At 45.0% G+C, this 25,439-nt stretch overlaps 2 protein-coding genes across 2 annotated transcripts in view; one reads left to right on the top strand and one right to left on the bottom strand.

Annotated features, from left to right (window-relative positions):
* Positions 1-18,662, top strand: part of LOC310791830 (protein Niban 1-like) — a 26,624-nt gene extending 7,962 nt beyond the window's left edge. The window contains exons 6-14 of the mRNA XM_083653506.1: positions 5,037-5,152; positions 5,463-5,567; positions 6,124-6,286; positions 8,364-8,545; positions 9,312-9,455; positions 11,838-11,948; positions 13,890-13,997; positions 14,787-14,898; positions 16,651-18,662. Coding sequence (XP_083509632.1) covers positions 5,037-5,152; positions 5,463-5,567; positions 6,124-6,286; positions 8,364-8,545; positions 9,312-9,455; positions 11,838-11,948; positions 13,890-13,997; positions 14,787-14,898; positions 16,651-18,008 — 2,399 coding nt within the window. The 3' untranslated portion in view covers positions 18,009-18,662. The remainder of the gene's footprint in view (positions 1-5,036; positions 5,153-5,462; positions 5,568-6,123; positions 6,287-8,363; positions 8,546-9,311; positions 9,456-11,837; positions 11,949-13,889; positions 13,998-14,786; positions 14,899-16,650) is intronic.
* Positions 18,138-25,439, bottom strand: LOC310792282 (E3 ubiquitin-protein ligase TRIM21-like; the record flags this gene model as incomplete). Its single annotated transcript, XM_083654004.1, has 3 exons — positions 18,138-18,192; positions 20,806-20,998; positions 23,870-25,439. The coding sequence occupies 3 exons, from the start codon at positions 25,437-25,439 to the stop codon at positions 18,138-18,140; spliced, it is 1,818 nt and encodes a 605-aa protein (XP_083510130.1).

The raw sequence follows: 25,439 nt of genomic DNA, 5'->3' as shown, positions 1-25,439 counted from the left end.
TGTTAATCTCTGCTGGTCTCTACACTGAAGACTGTTAATCTCTGCTGGTCTCTACACTGAAGACTGTTAGTCTCCGTTAGTCTCTACACTGAAGACTGTTGGTCTCTGCTGGTCTCTACACTGAAGACTGTTAATCTCTGCTGGTCTCTACACTGAAGACTGTTAATCTCTGCTGGTCTCTACACTGAAGACTGTTAATCTCTGCTGGTCTCTACACTGAAGACTGTTAGTCTCTGTTAGTCTCTACACTGAAGACTGTTGGTCTCTGCTGGTCTCTACACTGAAGACTGTCAGTCTCTGCTGGTCTCTACACTGAAGACTGTCAGCCTCTACACTGAAGACTGTCAGTCTCTGCTGGCCTCTACACTGTATATTAGGGCTGGGTATTGGCAAGGATCTCACGATACGATACGTATCACGATACTTGGGTCACGATACGATTGTATCACGATATATTGCGATGCGATACATATTGCGATATATTGCGATATTCTACAGAATTTACTCCAAATTAAATAATAGAGCTAAAGATACAACACACTGTGTACCACCCAGGTAGTGTAATCATATGTACATCACTTTATACTGATAAGTTAGTGGACAAATTTAGTCAAAACTACTGAGTGTTGAGTGTTACTGAACGCATCGATATGGGAAATATCGATACAGTATCGATTAGGGGTGGTGGGAATCACCAGATGCAGAGGCCTGGCATGACATGGCCTGCAAAAAAAAAATAATAATAATAATATCGTGATACTTGGCGTCCAAGTATCGATACAGTATCGGGAAATAAAATATCGCGATATATTGCCGTATCGATTATATTGCCCAGCCCTACTGTATATATTGTGTGTCACTCAGATTTGGCAGGATTTGGCTTTACAGCTACCAAGGCTGTGTTCACACCTGTGTTCACACCTGTGTTCACACCTGTGTTCACACCTGCCCAAAACCAACCGCACCAAGGCTGTGTTCACACAGCCTAGTCTCGCTTGCCAGACTATCTCCACACATGCTAAACCAACACAGTCTGGCTGACGAGTCTGGCTCAGGTGTGAAGTGTAGCCTACTGTTAATATCCACACAGAGATGGGCAGATACCTCTGGTCTGTATAAGTCTCTGCATGCTGCCAAATACCCTCACCGGCCACTTTATTAGGTATACCTGCTGGTTCCCGCAAACAGCCTGCTCCTCTAAACATGGTGGCTGCTGCACCTCTGTACTGTAAAGCATGCACGCACACGGTGCAGAGACATTAGCACGGGCAAGATGTGTCAGTCTGCGGCCGGTCTGACTGTCGATTCAGCATCTCAGGAATGGCTGCCCTCCTACGATGTTCACACTTGTCTGTAGAGTTCACAGAGATCAAGCAAAAACATCAGCGTCCGCTCGCACCAACGTGAGCCGCCCGAGTGTGAAGCCGTGCTCAAGCCAGCCGGCGTCTGAATTTTGTTGCACCTGCGGTAAATAGTGGTGCAGATAAGCATAACAATTTTGTGATAAAAGCATGTAGCATTTGGTATGAGTAGACTTGTGAGACAGACAGAGACCCAAACGCAGAGACTGAAGAATGTTTCAAAGGATTTACTACTTGGAATAATTGTGAGTGGTACAAGTCTACTCCAAAAGGGAAATCCAAAAAGAGCAGAGAGGCCATTTACACCTGGCGTTAACATGCGTTTTCTGTGATCAGATTGCAATCAGATTGTGTTTTATCACTTGAAAGTACAGGTGTAAAACACCCCCAAAACGCATTGAAGAAGGATTGCAATCTGATCGGCCGAACCACCTCCGGTGGTGGTCAGGGATGCATTGTGTACACATTGAACACAAGTGTAAATGCAACGTGTCCTCTCAATCTGGATACAGCAACTTTATGCAGATTGAGAGGACAACCATCTCTGCCATCAGATTGCAATCAGATTGCAATTTGATGGCAGAAAACGCATGTTAACGCCAGGTGTAAATGGAATCAGGTATAATGTGGTCAAGTACAATCTGATTGCAATCTGATGGCAGAAAACGCATGTTAATGCCAGGTGTAAATGGCCTCAGAGAGACATCAAAAATACAGGCATCTGGCCAGACATAGACCAAGCTGACAAAAGCAGACAGAAAAGGCAGCTAGCAACAAGCTAAGCACATCAGACAATCCAGCAAAGCACTGAGCTCACAGTCACATACAGTACTAAGCTTAAGTTTGGTTGGTGCAACGTCGTACAAAGTCCAATCTAAAGACCGGTCTTAACAAAGACCAACTTAGCAGGTCGTAGAACAGTGGTGTGCAGACGGGCATCTCACAACACACAAGCTACAGCCAGTGCTCAGCCACTACTCATTTAGATAGGTGTACCTAATAAAACGGCCACTAAGTGCAGACTTTGGTGTTGGTGACATCAGTGGAGCTCATCACATGTTGGTGACATCAGTGGAGCTCATCACATGTTGGTGACATCAGTGGAGCTCCTCACATGTTGGTGACATCGGTGGAGCTCCTCACATGTTGGTGACATCAGTGGAGCTCCTCACATGTTGGTGACATATCAGTGGAGCTCCTCACATTTTGGTGACATCGGTGGAGCTCCTCACATGTTGGTGACATCAGTGGAGCTCATCACATGTTGGTGACATCAGTAGAGCTCATCACATGTTGGTGACATCAGTGGAGCTCATCACATGTTGGTGACATCGGTGGAGCTCATCATCACATGTTGGTGACATCGGTGGAGCTCCTCACATGTTGGTGACATCAGTGGAGCTCCTCACATGTTGGTGACATCAGTGGAGCTCCTCACATGTTGGTGACATCAGTGGAGCTCATCACATGTTGGTGACATCGGTGGAGCTCATCACATGTTGGTGACATCGGTGGAGCTCCTCACATGTTGGTGACATCGGTGGAGCTCATCACATGTCGGTGACATCGGTGGAGCTCATCACATGTCGGTGACATCGGTGGAGCTCATCACATGTCGGTGACATCGGTGGAGCTCATCACATGTCGGTGACATCAGTGGAGCTCATCATCACATGTTGGTGACATCAGTGGAGCTCATCATCACATGTTGGTGACATCAGTGGAGCTCATCACATGTCGGTGACATCGGTGGAGCTCATCACATGTCGGTGACATCGGTGGAGCTCATCACATGTCGGTGACATCGGTGGAGCTCATCACATGTCGGTGACATCGGTGGAGCTCATCACATGTCGGTGACATCGGTGGAGCTCCTCACATGTCGGTGACATCGGTGGAGCTCATCACATGTCGGTGACATCGGTGGAGCTCATCACATGTCGGTGACATCGGTGGAGCTCCTCACATGTCGGTGACATCGGTGGAGCTCATCACATGTCGGTGACATCGGTGGAGCTCATCACATGTCGGTGACATCGGTAGAGCTCATCACATGTCGGTGACATCAGTGGAGCTCATCACATGTTGGTGACATCAGTGGAGCTCATCACATGTTGGTGACATCAGTGGAGCTCATCACATGTTGGTGACATGACGTCAGTGGAGCTCATCACATGTTTGTGACATCGGTGGAGCTCATCACATGTCGGTGACATCAGTGGAGCTCATCACATGTTGGTGACATCAGTGTAGCTCATCACATGTTGGTGACATCAGTGGAGCTCATCACATGTTGGTGACATATCAGTGGAGCTCATCACATGTTGGTGACATGACGTCAGTGGAGCTCATCACATGTCGGTGACATCGGTGGAGCTCATCACATGTTGGTGACATATCAGTGGAGCTCATCACATGTTGGTGACATGACGTCAGTGGAGCTCATCACATGTTGGTGACATATCAGTGGAGCTCATCACATGTTGGTGACATGACGTCAGTGGAGCTCATCACATGTTGGTGACATGACGTCAGTGGAGCTCATCACATGTTGGTGACATGACGTCAGTGGAGCTCATCACATGTTGGTGACATCAGTGGAGCTCATCACATGTTGGTGACATATCAGTGGAGCTCATCACATGTTGGTGACATGACGTCAGTGGAGCTCATCACATGTTGGTGACATGACGTCAGTGGAGCTCATCACATGTCGGTGACATCGGTGGAGCTCATCACATGTCGGTGACATCAGTGGAGCTCATCACATGTTGGTGACATCGGTGGAGCTCATCACATGTCGGTGACATCGGTGGAGCTCATCACATGTCGGTGACATCAGTGGAGCTCATCACATGTTGGTGACATCAGTGGAGCTCATCACATGTCGGTGACATCAGTGGAGCTCATCACATGTTGGTGACATCAGTGGAGCTCATCACATGTCGGTGACATCAGTGGAGCTCATCACATGTTGGTGACATCGGTGGAGCTCATCACATGTCGGTGACATCAGTGGAGCTCATCACATGTTGGTGACATCGGTGGAGCTCATCACATGTCTGTGACATCGGTGGAGCTCATCACATGTCGGTGACATGACGTCGGTGGAGCTCATCACATGTTGGTGACATCGGTGGAGCTCATCACATGTCGGTGACATTACAGGATAGGCAAAAAATAAGCCTTGGCTTCAGCCTATTCCTTTTTTCGGTCATTGATTGTATAAATTGTATTTGTGTGAAATGGTCTGATATGTACATGTATGATGATGTTCTCTTGCTGTATATTCACACAAATTGTTACATTTTGTTTGTGGTTCATTATAACCTATGACCGAAAATAAACCATTCATTCATTCATTCATTCACATCAGTGGAGCTCATCACGTCGGGCATCAGTGGAGAACTTCCATACTGTGTGGTCAGTATGTGAGGAGCACGGCGTTACCCAAGTGATTCATATGGAGGATGTTGATGATAGAAGGAAGTAAGCTGAGATGTGCTGGAGCTTTCTGTTCCTCAAATCTCTTCCGCCACTTTTCCATTCAGCTGAGTCAGGATCTCCCAAATGTTTCTAAAAGTTTGTCTGACACCAATTCAAACTCAAATCAAACATGCGATTCTGCAAGACTACCAAGTTATTATACCTGACACTCACACCCCTCCACTGCAGACCCATGGTGTGATTCAGCCTATGAGAGCCAGGCGTTCGTCCGCGCGCTCACACTCTACCGACAAGACAAAGGATGCTATGAATCCTGGGAAATGCTGCTGGGCACTGAGGAAAAGGTTAGCAGTTAGCACACACCCACACACACTATTAATCCGGTCAATCCATCTATCTATCTATCTATCTATCTATCTATCTATCTATCTATCTATCTATCTATCTATCTATCTATCTATCTATCTATCTATCTATCTATCTATCTATCTATCTATCCATCTATCTATCTATCTATCTATTAGGCTTGGGCCAATATTCTATAATATTGAACATCGAGATATTTTATAAAGTATTTTCCAGGGTATCTATCTGTCGTCCGTCCGTCCGTCCGTCTGTCTGCCTGCTAGTTAAACAGTCTGTGTGTATGTGTAGGTGCTGGCCAACCAGGTGATGGAGGAAGTGTTGCCATGGTTACAGAGTCAGCTTCAAAGCAGAGTGAAGGGGAAGAAGACGGAAAGGATCCGACAGTGGATGGCAGTGAGTTAAAGGCACAAGTCACACGATGTAACATTTCCGCATTAAAATGTCTAAAAATGTCTAGACCTACTATGTTAGATATATTTTTGAGTTGTGAACTGACATTATCACAAAATGTTTCAAACCCAGAGAAATCCATCATTTTATTCAGGGTAATGGGTCCGTTTCATTTGGTCGCCTGTCAGTGGCGTCATCAGCGAGCCGGCTGAAACGATTACCGGTTTAATGATAAACCCTGATACAATTCCTCACCGTTAGTATTACCGTTTAAGATTTTAATCTTCATTAAAACCACGTGACCGTGATTACAACGCTTTGATCAAGCAAAGGTAGCAACGGTCTCCCAGATGCAGGCGTGCAGCCGTGATGAAATGATTTCAGTGAGTGTATCATTCCTTGTTGAACATTTTCAGCACATTTTAACATATGTGTGTATGTGTGTGTGTGTGTGTGTGTTTGTGTGTGAGTGGGTGCCTGTGTGTGTGCGCCCCTGTGCGTGTGTGTGTGTGCGCGCCCCTGTGCGTGTGTGTGTGTGTGTGTGTGTGTGTGTGTGTAGACAGTGCAGGCGACCTACACTCTGGTGTTGGAGCAGCTGACTGATGGACTGGAGGCTCTGAAGGAGGCGTGTCGTCAAACAGCGTCAGCCAATCAGGCGACCGTCAGATCTAACCTGGACCAGATCATGGCCTCTCGCTCCTTCCTGGAGGACAAACTCAGAGGTGAAGCACGTTGACCTTTAACCCCTAAGCTCAACACACAGCAAGACACTTTATCTTCAAGTGACTTAATTCCTGTATTTAATTGTGTCACGTGGGTTTTGCCCATGGTTTTCCCACAGTCACGCCCACTTAGGAGATGCAGGTCCTCAGTCTATTGGAGTCAATGGAAAGAGTGAACATGAGCTCAGATTAAGAAAGATTCTTTCACCTCCCATAGTTATCAAAGTATTTTTGCGAAGCCACATATCTTCTGAACATTCTGACTCTAAAATGGCATTTCTCACAGATCAGACAGATCAGGAGAAAATTAAAGTTGTTCAAGACCTGTCTCTGTCTCAGCAACACTCTCGCGAGATTTGGCAACAGGAACTGATGTTAGCGGGGAGCGATTAGCTAAAGCTACATGTGAAGTTCGTTGATGTAGTAGCTAAATCTGTGGTTGAAAAAATTATTTTTTTAATGGAATATCTTAGTTAGAACTATATTGAGCTAACAAGGGGCAGCTTTGTGTTTATATGTGTGGAGTTTGGGAACTCACGATCTCTAGTTGAAGTTAGCTTGCTCCATGTAGGTCAGCGCTAGCCTGGGTAAACCCATCCCCCACGTGACCTGCTCTCAGACCTGTTCTCAGTCACGTGGGGGCTGGGTTTACCTAGGCTAGGTCAGCGCTAACCCCCGCGTCACCAGGCTCAGTCCTCTCACAACAGTTCAGGGGTAGAGCTGAGGTGACCACGTGACCATTTAGGAGACTTGCTAGTACCATTTCTTACAATTGGCGGAGCCTGAGGGGCTGTATCTCTAAGTACTATCTAAAATCTCTGGTTAAACTGATGTATGGCGCTGATATTGGCCTTTAATTAGAAATCAGACAGATAATTTTACAGCTGTAACGATTAATCGATTAGTTGATCGACAGAAAATCACCAACTGTTTTTAGGTAACACTTTGCAATAAGGATACATTAATTAACAGTTAGTTAATGCTTAATAATGTGTATATGCATTAGGTTATTACCCTAACCATTAACTAAAAACTATTAAATAATGTATAACTGAATAACATTAGTTATAACACCATTAGTAAATGATTACTAGACACATTAGTTAACTGTTAATTAATGGTTAGTTAACCCTTATTAATCATTAACTAACCCTTAATTAATGTACCCTTATTGTAAACTGTTACCTATTTTTTTTTATAATCGCTTAATCGTTTAGACTAATACTAAAAACTAATACTAAAAACGAATACTAGCATTCTCTCGTTACAGCTTCTTAAATGTGAATATTTTCAGGTTTGTTTAGTCCAATGGTTCTCAAACTTTTTTCAAGTCAAGGACCCATTAAACTGAAACAAATTAGACCACAGAACCCCATCTGATAAGATTTTGTCCCAGGGTGCCCCATCTCATACGACCTTTAGCTGTTAGATGTTTTATTACAGAAAGTGTTTGAAACCCATGACCAAAATAGTCATACATTCTGGCATTGTGTTAGTTGTGGATGGAATTCTAGTAAAAAATAATGTATTCCCCTTTTTACCGGGGACCCCCTGGAACCCCCTCAATGACTCCTGGGGGTCCCCACTTTGAGGACAACTGGTTTAGTCTTCTATGACAGTAAACTAATTATCTTTGGGTTGTGGTGGACTGCTGTTCAGGACAAAAGAAGACATTTGAGTAGGTCATCTTGGGCTTCGGGTGGCGGGGGGGGTGGGGGGTAATCGAAAATTTTCCGCATTTTGTGACATTTTAAATGACTGAACGATTAGTAAAGTAAATATAATAAGTAAATACTCGACAGAATGATTGATGATGACAATAATCCTTAGTTGCAGCCATAGAGAATAATGTCATCCATGTAGTCCAGAACAAAGTAATGGTAAACATTTTATTGCAGTGAGCATTACCTGCCTTTTGTCTCCCTCTAGTGGCAGTGCACATTTTGTGTAACTTTTTCCCCCCATTGTGTGTGTGTGTGTGTGTGTGTGTGTGTGTGTGTGTGTGTGTGTGTGCGTGTGCGTGTGCGTGTGCGTGTGCGTGTGCGTGTGCGTGTGCGTGTGTGTGTGTGTGTTCCAGCCTGTATAAGGGACCCAGCAGAGAAGCTGTGCAGTGACTCCATAGCTCCCTACCTGTCCTCCATCCTGGAGGCGCTGACGGAGAGCATCAGTGGGGGGATCCAGGGCATCCAGCAGACACTCCACACACAGATGGATGCTGCCCTCACAGACACACACGGGGGGGCGGAGGGGCTGGAGAAGGTGAGGCACCTTGTGTGCGAGTGTGTATGTCCACCTTCTGGATTGTGTGTACCAGTGGTGGAAGAAGTATTCAGATCTTTGACTTAAGTAAAAGTAGCAATATCACAGAGTAAAAAATACTCTGTTACAAGTAAAAGTCCTACATCGTACTTACTCAAAGTACAAAAGTATTAGCATCCACTTAGGAAAAGTTTAAGTAGTCGTTCATTATGTAGAACGGACCATTTCAGAATCTTCATGTTATTGGACTATGTATTGTTATACAGTATGCTATATTATATTTATTGACACATGAATGTGTTCATCATTTTAATGCTGCACCTGGTAAAGATGGATCTAATTTTAATTGGGCTACTTTAAATACTGATGGATGGATAACCTATACAAATAGATCATAATTTATTTATTTTATTTATAATTTGTAATAATAATCTAACCCTGCAAAGTAACTATTAGTAACTAAAGCTGTCAAATAATAATGGGTTTAATAATGGATAATGGAGTAAAAAGTACAACATTTCCCTCTGAAATAGTAGTGGAGTGGAAGTATAAAGTAGCATGAAATGGAAATACTCAATTAAAGTACAAGTACTTCTAAATTGTACTTCAGTAAAAGTACTTAGTTACATTCCACTGTGTATATGGTAAGTAAATCAGGCTGCGTGTGTGTGTGTGTGTGTGTGTGTGTGTGTGTGTGTGTGCGTGCGTGCGTGCGTGCGTGTGTGTGTGTGTGTGCACGCGCGTGCGTGTGTTCTCCACTCTCCAGGCCTTGTCCACCCTGCGTTCCACCAGTCTGGATCACTGCTACAAGCTGGTGGAGAATCTGGCAGATAAACTTCAGGAGTTAAAGCGATTCAGACTCGGCAGCACTCAGCGCCTGGTTCACTCTGCACACAGAGAGATGGAGCAGGTATCGGCAATCCACTAGCGCTCCTACATTAAACCACTGGGGTGACAGTTGGGTATGAAAGGGTGTCACTGCCTGTACTTTAAAGTCAGGGACGTGCACAGATAGACCCCTAGATGGTGCCATTTTTGCAAGGCATGTCCACGGCCAACATGACGGTGTTTCAGAGGCTCTACCGGACCTCGTTTTAAAGCTAGCGGGAAGATGGTGGTATCCTCAGAAACTAGAAAGCCTCATGCATCCATTCGTACCAACCATGTCATGCTGGCTTGTCGGGAAGGTTGCTAAATAACGCTCCAAATTTAATCTTTTGGCGAGGGAAAAACTGGCACGGCCATTTTCAAAGGAGACCCTTTATCTATTACCTAGATAATTGGTTACATTACATTACATTACGTCATTTGATGCTTTTATCCAAAGCGACTTACAATAACACATTTTTGTCAGCAATAGAGCAATCAACTATGGAGCACAGTCTATGACAACTACAACTTCTGAAGGAACAGTGGTACAAGTTTAGTTTAGGTTAGTATTTTTTTTTATTTTTTATTTTTTTAGAAAGAGAGAGAAAGAAGTTAGATCAAGAAGGGCCCAGATGGAGCCTGAAAAGGTGAGTCTTTAGTCTTTTCCGAAAGATCGGCAGTGATTCAGCCGTCCTGACCGAAGGTGGAAGCTCGTTCCACCATTGAGGTGCCAGGGACGAGAAGAGTCGAGATCGGGATGAGCGACTTTTGAGCCCCCGTAGCGAAGGAGGGGCGAGGCGACCTGCACTGGTGGAGGAGCGGAGGGAGCGCTGAGAGGTTTGGAACCTGACCATAGATTGCAGGTACAGGGGAGCTGTCTGGTGTACTGCCCTGTAGGCCAGTACCAGTGTCTTGAATTTGATGCGTGCCGAGATGGGGGAAGCCAGTGGAGGTCCTGGAAGAGGGGAGTTATTTTGGTTGGTTGGTTCTATTGGTAACCATGAGTCTCCGCATTACAGACATGCCCACTTTATACTAAGCCCATGCATTTTTTTTATTTTTTATTGTTATTTTCAAAAACATGCAGTTTTTTTGCATTCAGTAGCCTATAAATGTGTTATCTTCACCTTCTATTTGAATATTTCTGCATACTGAGGTCCCTAAAAAGTCTTGGAATTACATAATTTGGGTATGACTGGAAAGCTGAGACTCTTGTGGATTCAATTAGTATTCGTGTGATGCTGTTAGTCTCCATAGTAGCCATTTCATAGTGACACCATTGTTCGAAACTTGACCTCACTGTATAAAATGACATTTTTTAGTTACTACACTGTGTCTTACATGTTTCTGACTTTAGTATGTGTGTTGAGCCTGTACTTAAGCAATAAGGTCATGCAAATCTGTGCTCTTTATTGCCATAGTCATTTGAAGGAAGTGGGTACTTCAAGCGTGTCACTTAATCCGGGCGTGACTGTATGTCACTTTATTTGTTATCAATAATTATGAGAGGGGTGTCCTTTTTTTTTACTTGAGCACCAAAATATCTGTGCACAGTACACCACCATTTAATGTCCAAGTCCAAGTTTGATCTTGTAGCTTTTAGCTTTATAATGGACAGTCTTTATAACGGACAGTCTTTATAACGGACAGTCTTTATAATGGACAGTCTTTATAACGGACAGTCTTTATAACGGACAGTCTTTATAATGGACAGTCTTTATAACGGGCAGTCTTTATAATGGACAGTCTTTATAACGGGCAGTCTTTATAACGGGCAGTCTTTATAATGGACAGTCTTTATAACGGGCAGTCTTTATAACGGACAGTCTTTATAACGGACAGTCTTTATAATGGACAGTCTTTATAACGGACAGTCTTTATAACGGACAGTCTAATAAAGGACAGTCTTTATAACGGACAGTCTTTATAATGGACAGTCTTTATAACGGACAGTCTTTATAACGGACAGTCTTTATAATGGACAGTCTTTATAATGGACAGTCTTTATAACGGACAGTCTTTATAACGGACAGTCTTTATAATGGGAAGTCTTTATAACGGACAGTCTTTATAACGGACAGTCTTTATAATGGGAAGTCTTTATAATGGGAAGTCTTTATAACGGGCAGTCTTTATAACGGGCAGTCTTTATAATGGACAGTCTTTATAATGGACAGTCTTTATAATGGACAGTCTTTATAATGGGAAGTCTTTATAACGGACAGTCTTTATAACGGGCAGTCTTTATAATGGGAAGTCTTTATAACGGACAGTCTTTATAACGGACAGTCTTTATAATGGACAGTCTTTATAATGGGCAGTCTTTATAATGGGCGGTTTCTATAACGGGCAGTCTTTATAATGGACAGTCTTTATAATGGGCAGTCTTTATAATGGGCGGTCTTTATTGTTTGTATTCCAGTTGCTGGGTGGTGCGGTCTACACATTAGAGTTGTTCCTCCAGTCATCCGCCAGACGTCAGCCTGCCCAGATCCCCGTTAACATGGACAGAGCCAAGGAAAGAGTTCTCAAGGTAAACGGCCCACCAGACACTATGGACAATGGTTTTAGGGTTTCTGACTGTGGTCCAAGTAGTCGTAGAATTAAATAGTAGAAAGTAGTACAAAAATGAAGGTATAATATTCAAAATTATAAATATGCTTAGGTATACACATGCTTTATAGTGCACTCTGTTTTCATATTCAGTCACAGGAGGAGAGTGCATTTTGAGGAAATTTCTTCAAATTTGGCTCAAACATCTACTTGGACTCAAGGATGAGCTGATTAGATTTTGGTAGTCAAAGGTCAAATTTCAAGGTCACTGTGACCTCACGTCAGCCCAGTCCATCAAGGAAGGGGGGGGGGGGGGGCTAGGCAAAAGGGCCCATAGCTAGGGATAGGAAGGTCATAGAAAGTCGGGGTTCGAGGGGTAGGTTGGGGGAGTGACTAGGCCACTAGGGCAAGGGTTCCCAAACCTTTCAGCCCCCGACCCCCAAAATAACAACCCCCACTATCCCTTGAGGTGGCTGAAGCATACAAACGTTTGTGCACACATGTGACATTGAAGAAAAACCGTGAACAAAACAAATAAAATGTAACAATTATGGTTCAAATGCGCTCTTTTTAATAGTTTTTAAATTGTATTTCACACATTCTGTAGTTCACACATTCTTGAGGCCAATTTCACACATTCTGGAAATCATCTCGCGACCCACCCAGTGGTGTCCTGTGACCCCCTGGGGGGTCCCCGACCCCCACTTTGGGACTAGGGGGATGTTGGTGGTGGGAGGGGGGCGTGATCATTAAGGGGGCGGGGCTAAGGAAAATGGACTGTAGCTAGGGATAGGACGATCATAGAGGGTCGTGATTCGAAGGATGGGTTAGGGCAGTGGCTAAAGCGATGTGCGCGGTGGGAGGGGGTGTGGTCAGTAATGGGCGGGGCTAGGGAAAATGGGCTGTAGCTTGGGATAAGGCGGTCGTAGACAGTGGGGGTTTCGAGGGGAGTGGTAGGGAAGTGGCTAGGTGTATGTGGGTGGTGGTAGCTAGGGTTAGCACCATTTTCCATGTTGAAAATAATTAGCCGTGTTGTTGAGGGACCCCAAAACATTGCCTAAAGTGCCATAAGGTTGAATAATGGCCACACCACTGCGCTGTGGACTTATTATATTAAGTATTTGTGCTTGTATGAGTCTGGACCAGACATGGATGTAGACTGCAACTTGACTTATTGGTGGAGGCATACAACCGCAAGGAGGTTATTTCTAGTTTTTTTTTTATATACCTCAAGAATTGCAGTTCAATGTCACCCTGTAACTGAACCACACTGTTTTCATGTTTCATGAATTAGTCCATTCTTCACATCCCATAGAGACAGTCGGCATGTCTGAGAACGCCCATACAGGCTCTAGGAATGCCCACAATAGACGCTGGGTTAGCTGGCTCAGCCTGGCTCGGGGCGTGGTCAGGGTGGGGTAAATTCCCCCGTTCTATCCATTCAGCAAAGTTAGAATTTAGCTGCTAGCCCAGCCCAGGCAGACACGATCGGTGATTTAACCACCGCAGTAAACGCACATCTGAGTCAGCCCGATATATCGGCGGTTTTACCCCACTCGTGCGCCAGCCGTTTAACATTTTGTGGGCGTTCCCAGACATGCCGACTGTCTCTATGGAGATGTACTGAGCTGAACAATTCTCAGTGGAAAATATTCTCCCATAACTACATTAGTTCTTATCTTATGATATGAAATGTTGAGCAAATACTTGTCTATCATCATCATCACATACTGTAGGTTTCTTGAATTTTACATTTGGTTGAAATAATGTGAACAGTTTTTTCTGGGTTGAAAGTAAACCCTTGAAATGTGAATTAAGATGGCAATCATATTGGCTTTTCATTTGTTGTGTGTGTGTGTGTGTGTGTGTGTGTGTGTGTGTGTGTGTGTGTGTGTGTGTGTGTGTGTGTGTGTGTGAGCAGCAGCTGGACCACGACAGCAGAGTCATACAGAGACGGCTCTATCAGGAAGCTCTACTGGAAATCACTCTGCCTGCTGTAACCAGGGACATGGCTAACACCTGGAAACCTGTAGGTCAAGCGTCATTATTGAACCCACGGATGTGGGCAGACCACGCCCTGCGCCGGCCTACGCAGCAGTCGAGCGCCAGGATTGGTCAGGAGCGAGCCTTTTGTTGCCTTTTGACAGCTCGAATCTCCCACACCACAAACACATTCTGTGCCCAGCCCAGCGATTTCATTAACCAACCAAGTGAATTGCTCTTGATAGTGGACATTGAAATAGACCTAAATTATGGTCACGTACGTTCCTTTAATGTAATATATGAACACTAATGTGGCTTCATTGGATCAAACAACCAATATTAGATGTTAGATATTTATTTAAAAAGTATTTGAAATAGTGTTAATTTTCAGTTTTTCTTTTTCATTGCAACTCGTGTTGGCAGCGGAGCTTTGAGGCTGAGGCCTTGTCTGTCTACTTGTCAAGGAAGCACAGCCCGTACTTGTCCAAATAAACACTCGTCCCATTGGCTCACGTGAGCATAGGCGCCTGGCCAATCCCGGCGCTTGACTGCTGTGGAGGCGGGCGCAGGGGCGTGGTCTTGCCCACATCCGCGGTGGGTTCCACAACGCGTAGGTCAAATACTGTACTTCAGTCAAACTCGGTCTGTTTGGCTCAGTCTCTTGCCAATTCAAATGTAGACACTTGTATTAAAGATATCATTTTGAGTTCCTTGCTAAATTTCTGTCTCTGTCTTTGGTGGCGAGCGCTCATCGCAGTACTCAGGACAGGACACACATCAAAGATGCTGGCGCGTTTCTGTGTGAATGTTCCATCGCTGTGTTTTCTGTGTGCAGGAGCTCCAGCAATTTGAGCAGTACATTTTCTCAGACTACAGCAGTTTCATCCTGGTCCATAATGTCTACGATGACGTTCTGAGAGACATCCTCAGCAAAGAGATAGAAAAAGGTAAAGACAAGGGAGAAAAAAAGAAAGTGTTTGAAACCGATGACCAAAATAGTCATACGTTCTGTCATTCTGTTACTTGTGGATGGAATTATAGTGAAAATAAATGATTCCCCTTTTTGCTGGGGAGCCCCTGGAACCCCCTCAAGGACCCCTGGGGGTCCCCGGACCCCACTTTGAGAACCACTGTCCTATTTCACATATCTCTCATTCTGCTACAATGATTCAATTTCCTCATGGTGATCAATTCATCTAAATAGAGGAATCCCGTCCAGACACAACGGCCCTGTTCAGACCTGGTATTAACATGCGTGTGATCTGATCACAAGTGGACATCTCTAGTAGGTCAGTTTACACCTGGCTTTAGAATGTGTCTCCACATGCGTCTGTCTCAGTGACCACTTAACTCACCCGCTCTATATGGAAATAACCACATAGGCTACATCATTTCCATTTGCATAGACCAAATGCGATGTTGTTTTTAACCTCATATATCGCCAAGGAAGTTGCTGCTGTGATATAAACACGTTTCTGAGAACAATCAGCATTATGTCAGTGTTCCCCCTTCTACTGTGGCAGGTCGCCACCGTGAAGTCTTGACCCGCCATGATAAAAATATGTTCTATATTCTATAGTGATTTTTTTTATAGTATTTCTATAGTAGGCTATAGGACTCAGTAGCGGCACCGCTGCTGAAAATGCACTGATATTCTTTTTTAATTATTATTACTTGCAGGCTAGTTTTTCCCAAGACGCAAGTCGGAAGTGACACAAGCTAAGAGGACATCAGTTGAGTAGGCGGTCCTTCAAAGTGTCCTGAGGACGCATTTGCATTTAAACTACAAAATATATGTGGTCAAATGCGCCCCAGACCACCTCGGCAAGTGGTTTGAGTGATGGGATCACCATGCGTCTTGGTGGTCGTTTACACTTGTATTTAGCGCCCAAGATGCATTTTAAAACCACGTGTAACCTCAAAGAGTGAGATGCGCATAAATCTAATTCCAACTGTTCCTGTCTAATCGGTTTAATGAAGATCAGGTACAAACTACCACCCTTTTTGTTTGAACATGTCCCCTAAATGTCAGGGTTCTGAAAGTCTTTACGTCACTCTGGGTGGAATAGCATCAGCTATATGCCTCAAAATGTAAAAAGTAACATTACATACCAGTCCAGTCTGTCCCACACCCAGTGTTGGGGGTAACTCATTACAAAAGTAACATATTACATGTAATATATTACTTTTAGCAGTAACTCAGTAATATAACTTATTACTTATAGGATTTCAGTAATATTATACCAGTTACTTTGTCAAGTAACTCAAGTTACAAATTGAGTTTTTATTTTATTTTATCAAAGCACATATTTAAACAAAGATACAATCATTTCCTAATCAAACTGTGTTTTTATGCAAATAATATTGTCAAATATAGATGACAATAACAAAGGAAAATAATATCATTTAGAATTTTGGATGGTTTACACTGACTTCAAGGCAGTTGACATTATTTTTCGGGATGCTTCCGGGGCGGCGATGTCATTCTGCTGCTGCTGTTGTTTTGGTGAAAGTAATGCAAAAGTAGTGTAATAAGTAACGAGTTACTCTACACAGACAGTAATATTGTAAAGTAACTTATTAATTTCAAATGAAAGTAACTAGTAATATGTAGTATATTACATTTTGAAAGTAACTTGCCCAACACTGCCCACACCTGTCATATCTGACTCTGTCCTGCCCTCTCCCCCTCTCCTCAGTGGTCCAGGAGGCTGCCAAACAGAGGAGCAACCACCTCCTCCTGGACAGCTCAGAGCTGGCCATCAGCCAGTACAGCCTGGTCGGACACACGCCTCCTCGCTCCGCGCCCGACAGCCCGTCCGCTCCCGCTCGAGATGCCTACTCAGCCGTCCCCAGTGAAGCTAGAGAATCCTCCTCCCTGGTGAAGGACGGGAGTCCGTCCGGCGAGGCTGGCGTTCGCCCCGAACCCGACCCGAAATCTAACCCTGATAGTAGTTCTGACCCGAGTGCCGTGCCGCCCGCTCCCGTCATTGTCGTGACCCAACAGTCTGACGAAGCGTCCGTCCCGGTCGCTCCTCTCTCCGTTGAACCCCGTGAAGGAGTTCAGGTGGGAACAGACACGCCACCGGCAACCAGCCCGACTGTGGCTGTAACTCCCGATTCGGCCACACCCGTCTCTGATGCAGGTGTCACACATCTGAGCGCTACACCGGACCTCCCCGCTGTCCCAGGATCTCCCGCTCTCCCGCCGAGCTCTCCTAAAGCTTCGGATCCCCTTCCGTCCGCGCCACCGCCCACGGTTGCCCCATCTGAATGTGTTCAAGGTGATGAACCTGCCCCACCTGCAGCTTCTACATCTACATCTACATCTGCCTCAGATGTTATACCAGAAGCTGGTTCACCCCTTCAGTCCCCCTCCCCCCCACCGTCCCATTCACCTCGTACGGAGAGTCCGTTGAGAACGAGCCTGGCGTCGCTAAGCGAGGCGGTCGGCTGCGTCTCCCCGGCGCCTTCTGCGGAGCAGACGATGGCACGGCACGCCACCGACAGAGCCGTCTACCTCAGGGGAGGAAGGGCGGAGGATAGCGGGGTGGACAGGGTGGAAGGAGAGGGAGAGGAGGTGGTGGTGGTGGTGGTGGTGGTGGCGAGTGAGGCCGTCAAAGAGGAAGAAGAGAGAGAGGAGGAGGACGAGATGGAAGAGGAGAGAGATGAAGGGCAAATGGGAGGTGTGGGTCTAGCCCAGACTGGAGGCGAACCGGTTGACCACGGCGACAGTTCCTCTGAGTCGCCAGCAGAGAGCGCCACCGCTTCTCCTCAGACCGCAGACCCGAGAGAGGAACAAGAGACAGGAGATCATGAACAGAATGGTGGGCAGAGGGAGGGAGATGAGGAGGAGAAAGGAGACCGCAGAGAGAAAGGCGTAAAGGCGGAGGAGGAGGAGGAGGGTCTCCAGAGCACTCAGCCAATGGCATCCCAGCCAGAGACGGCTGCTGCGCTGCCACTGGACAGTATCAGTGTCATCAGAGGACTTGTGACAGAGGTCATCGAGGTGGAGACACAGGTCAACCCCAATCCCCGTAGCAACCATACAGCCTGACAACATGTTACCGTGACAACTCGATGCTGACAGTTACATTACAGTATGTTGCCATGGCAACAGTACAGTCGGTCACAGCTGTTATGGCTACTAGACAGATGAAATGTGCTTGAAGTGTAATGTAATGCCTTACAAGAACAGCGGCTCGTGAGGAGCAGAGAGAAATGTGTCCGCATCGTCACATCTGAAAATCATGTCACACTTTATTGTTGGTTATTATAACACATGCAAATCATGAGCACACAGTTGCATCGTAATTGCATCATAAAATGTTAGAATGCACTATAACGCAGCATGAATCCGGTACAGTACGAGCAGGGTATGAGACTGTTAGAGATCACATATTTAGAAAATAAATAGAGTCCGCACACTGAAAATTGTCAGCTCCCAGGTCAGTTTATTTAACGTTTCGACCCAAAGGTCTTCATCAGGAAAATGATATGTATAATAAATATATGAATATATAATCATATATTTACCACTGGGGTCTCCATTTTCCTTTGGTGTATCCGACAACCAAATGTATTATGAGCTGTGGAATTCTTATTATTGCGTCACCTCCATAGACTGTATAAAGATATGGACGTAGCCTCCGCGACATCACCCAGTGTTTTGTGGACTCCCCTTTTGAAGCCTGGAGTTTGGCATTTTGCCAAGGCGTGTGCAGAGGGGGGGGGGGGGGGGGGGGCTGTAGCTGCTAGAGCGAAGCTCTATCATTGTGAAACTAGAAGACATAAGGCACCATAAGGCATCCATTGTGACCGAGCATGACATGCTAGCTCGTCGGGAGGGGGGATGAATATTGGTCCTATTTGGTCGATCCTATTGGTCAGTGATCGGCGAGCAAAGCATCGTCAGGTTTATAGTCTATTTCAGAGGTTCTCAAATGTTTTTCAGCCAAGGCCCCCTTACAAGATAGAAAATATATCGGGGACCCCCTCATTCTGATTTGTGATTTTAGGCTTAGCTTAATTGTTTCCACTGTAACGTGCTTGACTTTTAAATTGCTAGGTTTGTTAGATTAGAATGTAATCCATGAACCATTTTAGATTTAAAGCATAAAATATTTCCATTGAACTATGAAACTTTTGTAAAAAATAAAGTTTGTATTTCTATTTTCCTGAAAACTTTTCGCGGACCCCCTGGCAAAGTGCCCCGGACCCCCATTTGAGAACCACTGGTCTATTTTTACTCTAAATGGGACCATAATTTCCAAAAACATCAACAAAATGATTGAAGAAGACTTGAAACTAGTGCTTGAGACCATAAACTCATGAGGAAAGTGTTTACTGAGGTCATAAATCAAGACAAGTACGGTGATTTTCCCGTTGACTTCCAAACAATCGGACTGCTGAGCGGGTTACCAGACCAATTTGATGCCCCCTTTAGTCCCAATTTATATTTGAAAATGAATTCTTTGCTTTGTGTGAAGTCCTTGGAAATAAAAAATGCTTGAAAAGTTACTTGAAAGTCCTTGAATTTCATTTTGTAATGTCTGTATGAACCCTTAACCTTGCAAGGCAGATGGATTCCTGCTGATGCATTATAGAGTAGGCTATTATAGCATTTTCTGGTGCAGTTATGATGGAGCTTGAGTGTATTCAACCCCCTAATATCTTTTGAACATTGTCTTCCTTACATCATGCTCTAATTATAATAACAATCCACATATGGTGCCTTATATTTTAAGATGTGTGTGTAAAGTTGTCATGGCTGGAGTACTGAACAACTATATTTTCTTTCTTTTTTTTTACCGCAGTGCTGGCCCAGCATTCCCGCTGCGGTCATGAGATGGAAAAGTCAGTCAGTCAGTCAGTCATGGACCTTTAGTGAGTTTAGTGGGGAAATGGCCGTAGCTCGGGATAGGAAGGTGGTAGATTCAGGATTTGAGGGATGGGTAGGATTAGTGGCTAGGAGGATATGGGCATGGTGGGAATTACATGGAGGCCCCTCCCTCTGGCCGTGATGCCCTGGGATCCCTAAAGCTGCGTTCACACCGACCTATTCAAGTTTTTCGCTGGCATCGAGTTTACATACAAAGTCAATGCAAACGAGCGATTGAGCGTATATTCGCCCGGGAGAAAAATCGCTGGGCGTCCGAGCGACAGAGACAGAGCGATAGGGAGAAAATACGCTCGTCGCCCCAGATGAAATATCCCAACTCGAGCGAAAATACGCTGGCATCAGTCGCTCGCTGTTCAACGCTGATTGGCTGCCGTGTGTGAGAGCGAGTCAAGGATCACACTGGCTTGGAACAAACCGCTGGTTTATTGTGTGGCAACAAACTGCATTGACAGGCTGACAGCTGACATGAAGTGAAGTCTACTACCGGTATGGAGCTCGCGTTAGGAGCACACTGATAGGCTTAGCTTGTAAACAACGACGGTGGCTCGTAGTGGACAAACATCATGACATTGCGTAACGTTATAGCACCCAGATGTCCGTCAATTCGTGTGCCTGTTGATGAGCGATTTAAACAGAGCGATTCCAAAGGGTTGAATGAAGCGACAGAGCGAAAAATAAATATCTCGGTGTGAACACAGCTTAAGGCCACCTTGGCAGTGCCCTGCTACCAGCCTGCTACTGCCAGTTGCTTTAAAAGCATCAGTGGTCTCAGTTTAATGTAGCTGCTCTATGTAAAGGATTGGCTCATTTTAACTCACATTTCAGAAAAATCGCTCTTCACGATGTCAATAGAGTAATGACCTGTGTGCCCTGGCATGTGGCCTTGTGTCCTAAAAAACATTGCGATGCCGAAGGCCAAATGGCCTTGGCCCTAAAATGATGAAATTCCCACCCTGGATACGGGTGGTGTTGTAAGAGAAGCACCCTGGATACGGGTGGTGTTGTAAGAGAAGCACCCTGGATACGGGTGGTGTTGTAAGAGAAGCACCCTGGATACGGGTGGTGTTGTAAGAGAAGCACCCTGGATACGGGTGGTGTTGTAAGAGAAGCACCCTGGATACGGGTGGTGGTGTAAGAGAAGCACCCTGGATACGGGTGGTGTTGTAAGAGAAGCACCCTGGATACGGGTGGTGTTGTAAGAGAAGCACCCTGGATACGGGTGGTGTTGTAAGAGAAGCACCCTGGATACGGGTGGTGTTGTAAGAGAAGCACCCTGGATACGGGTGGTGTTGTAAGAGAAGCACCCTGGATACGGGTGGTGTTGTAAGAGAAGCACCCTGGATACGGGTGGTGTTGTAAGAGAAGCACCCTGGATACGGGTGGTGTTGTAAGAGAAGCACCCTGGATACGGGTGGTGTTGTAAGAGAAGCACCATGGTCTAAATTCTAGACCACAGCACAAACATTTCCTTATTAGATTGTACAGAGCAGGGGGGGGGGGGGGGGGTGCAAGAGAGTATGAGATGCAGCTCAGGAGAATCCAAAGGCATTGCCATGGTCCCGTTATTTTATTATTCCGGGGTGTCAAAAATAATCGATTATAAGATGCATCGCGATGCGGACGTGCACGATTCTGCAGCGATTCACAAATGTCAAAAATCGATTATTTAAAAAAATAATAATAATAATAATAATCGAATGAAATATAATGGAAGTACATGCAGTTGTTTATTTGGATCATAATACAATGCAATTCCAAATGCACTTTTATTTTAAAAGTAGCCACACAGTGAGAAAAAAGAGAGTGAGAACAAATAAATCATGTATTGGGGGAAAAAGTGATGCATCGATTGAAGATGCATCGAGATGCATCGATAATCGAATCGAAGCCCTCTGAATCGTAATCGAATCGAATCGTGAGGCCAGTGAAGATTCACAGCCCTATTTATTATGTTGACATACTTTGAACATTTTTTTTTTTTTTTGCAGTAACATTTTTGGTGATGAAACCTTCTACTGTATGTTTGCATCTGCTGTCTTACTGCACACACAACAATAAAGACTTGTCGGTTTTATTTTCATAATTCCCAAGATGTGATTGTGAACACAACATGTTATTAAAGAGTCAGATGAGACGTGATGGTGTTATTTGATCATATTGACCTTACATTATAGAAATGTGAAATGTCATGTGGGCTGGGGGGAAAAGGTCAAGTGAATAAACTCACTGTCATTGAGGGTTAGTGAATTAAACAAACGCTGAAACAAGTGAACACTTTCTTAAAAAATGTGTCTTTGTGCCCACAGCATGGTAGAACATTCATAGAGTTGCAGTATATAGTGGCAGATTCAAGTATTACAATTATTCTACCTGCTTTAAGAAAAATTACAGAATAGAAGTGTCTGGGTAGAGTGCTAACAACTCTATAACTCAGCAAGTCCAATTAAGAGTGTGAATTCACTAGTGTCGCTGTGGTGAGCATCATGCACCGTTTAGGGGGGTGAATAGAGACACTGCATGAAATAGGCCACGCCCTGTTGGAGTGTTCATCTTCCATATATATGATCTTTGTGTGCAACTACGTGACATAGGAGAACGCCAGCGCGTCTGATGCCATCTGTCTGACGTTACACCAGCGTTATTTTCATTAATTTAAACATGCCGAAAAGCTCATGTCATAGTATTTCACTTCAGGCCACTGTGTGGGATCGTTTATCCAGCCTTGTTTGGGCAATGAAAAGGGACACTGCTCCAGGCCAACTGTGTTCATTTTCTCGATGTACCGTTCCCTCTCCGTTGGAGGAAGTGCACTGAAATAATCTTTTGACATTATCTAAAAAGAAAACTGTCCAAATCCCTGTAAAACCCCGCAAAACTATTTCTAACTGACGAGAGTTCCTCCGTTTGCCCCGGTTAGCCACGGTTTGTTTCGCTAGCTGCAGTCGTCAGGCAGTGCTTCCTTGTATTTTCCCCCGTCTTGGGCGTGGCTTCTGAATGATGACGCGTTTTGCAGTGTCTCTTACTCACCTTATGTTCAGACCTTACAGTGGGCCAAATTCTTCCACACAACCGGGTCAAATGGGCGTGGCTACATAAGGTGAATAGAGATGTTACAATGAAACCGGAAAAATTGTAGTTTTCACACACTCACTTTAATGATCAAAGAAACACAGCATATAAAAGATGCATTAGTAGTTACTGGGCTTTTTTCACCGGCTTTCGCCGGGTGTTTGTCTAACTTGAATTCTTCTCTCAGAGTGGAGAGCCCTATTGAAAGAACAACATTAATCTTCAAATGTGCTAGACAAGTCTAAAAAGTATTTTTGTTGTTCTATAAAATAAAATGCAACATTAGACTGAATATTATTTACCTGAAGACAAAACAACATTATGTGTAAACTGTCTTAACTGACAATGAATCCTGAGGAAAAGTAATGATTAGTCTAATCAGGCCCGGCGTTAGGGGCAGGCCTGACCGGGCCGGGCCCCCCCATTCAATGGCCCCCCCATTCTTTTTTTTTTCTTTCTTTTTTTTGCTAAAAACGTTTTTCCGTTTTTCTGTTTTAAAGTTTAACATGGAATCTGGCTGTCATTAGGCATTGATTAACTGAATGCTATTGCTAACTGTTACTTTGAACATCCATTTGCAATGATTCTGGCTGGATATTAACTATTGTAAATGTGTCACAATGAATGCAATTTGTGCACAATGTGTAAATACACTTAATATTAATTGTTTAGGCCTAATTATTTGTAAAGTCACAACACATTAGAGATGTGTGTAGTTCTTCACAGATTTAGCCTCTTCATTTTGCTCTCAAATGCACCAGGTTGACGAATTTTACTTTAAAATGTACAAAATCTCCTTCCGGGGGAGAATCCCCCCGGACCCCCCTTGGGTAGCTTGGCCCCCCCAAGCTAGGGGCAGGCCCCCTCTGTAACTTGGGTCTGGAGCCGGGCCTGAGTCTAATCTGTGTGATTGACAGGAGAGATGATCAGAGGGGCGGAGTTTTTACCACCATTAGGGAGGTAACTCCAAGAGGGACTGAAGTATGGGTAGAGTTTCTCAGTGAAGGTGCAGCCAGTAAAGGAGTAGATAAGAGCTGCAGCATCTACATCATAAAAGGAGACTAGACCCTTGTCATAATCCACAAACACCCCCACCTTCTGAGGCTTCATCTTCAGAGAGAGCACTTTATGGCCAGCAACAGCTTTGTACTCATTTCTCTTCCTCAACCCTACAGTCCAGAAGCCTTTCTCAGGACTCAGTGTGATCAATTCCTTCCTGTTGATCGACCCTCTGGCCACTCCCACATCCCAGGCAGTCTTCCCTTTAACCTGAACCTCGTAGTAAAACTTCCCTGAAGAGAAGCTCTGCTTTGCTAAGACACAGGGACTAGAAGAAAATCTCTCTGGGTTGTCTGGGAGATTCTTCCATTCACCATGATGTACTTGTTTCCCGTCATCAGACAGGATGAGCCAGGTATATGCTGTATCAGGATCCAGAGTCACATCCACTGCAAACTGCTGGACCCTCTTCAGCTCAACATCAGCAAGCAGCTTCTCCAGCTGAGCCACAGCTCTCCTCACAGTCCCCTCATATGATGAGTGGACACTGACCTCTGTCCAGTCCTTGGTGTGTGGAGGATTGTTCAGGGATGGGAAGCTTTGGAGGAGGTGAAGGTGGTCTTCAGTGTGTGAGAGCTGCTCCACCTCAGCGGTTCTCTTCATCAGCTCACAGATTTCCTGTTCCAGCTCTTTGATGAAGCCTTCACTATGTTTCTCTGTTGTTTTCTGCTTCTCTTCAATCGTCTCAATGAGCTCAGCCTGGCCTCTCTCCACAGACTGCCTCAGAGCAGTGAAGACCCGCACACTGTCTGCTATCTCTCTGTCTGCATTTGCCTTACTGAGCTCTACTGACTGTTTGATCTCTTGAATCTTCAGTCGTCTCTCCTGGATCTTCTGTTGAATTTCAGCCTCCGTCTTCCCCAGTTCAGCCTTCTTTCCTTTATATTCTTCCTCTAGAGGAACAAAGCGATGTGACTTGTGGTCTGACTCAGTACAGAACTGACAGACACACATCTGGTCAGTCTTGCAGAACAGCTCCAGTGGTCTGTCATGCTTCTTACACATCCTGTCTTCCAGGTTCTCCACAGGATCCATCAGCTTGTGTCTTTTCAGGCCCCTCACTCTCTGATGAGGCTCCAGGTGAGTCTCACAGTAGGAGGTCAGACACCCCAGGCAGGACTTCTGGGCCTTCCGTTTGGTCCCAGTGCAGACGTCACAGGGAACTTCTCCTGGTTTGGCACTTTGTTGGTCTGGGCAGCTGCTGGCTTTCATCTGAGCTGACTTCCTGAACTGAGCAGCCATCTCAGATATGAAAGTATTGACATGCAGCTCAGGTCTTCTGTTGAAAAGCTTCTGACACATGGGACACTGACACTGGACACTAACACCCCAGTGCTGTGTGATGCAGTTCTTGCAGAAGTTGTGTCCACATGGTGTGGAGACTGGATCAGTGAACACATCCAGACAGATGGAGCACAGAAACTGCTCTTCAGAGAGGAGACTGCTGGCAGCAGACAT

This window comes from Poromitra crassiceps (genome assembly GCF_964638095.1).
Source record: "Poromitra crassiceps genome assembly, chromosome: 17".
Taxonomy (NCBI): Eukaryota; Metazoa; Chordata; class Actinopteri; order Beryciformes; family Melamphaidae; genus Poromitra; species Poromitra crassiceps.
Note: the sequence above shows the minus strand (reverse complement) of the source record. Positions and strands in the feature narration are given on the sequence as shown.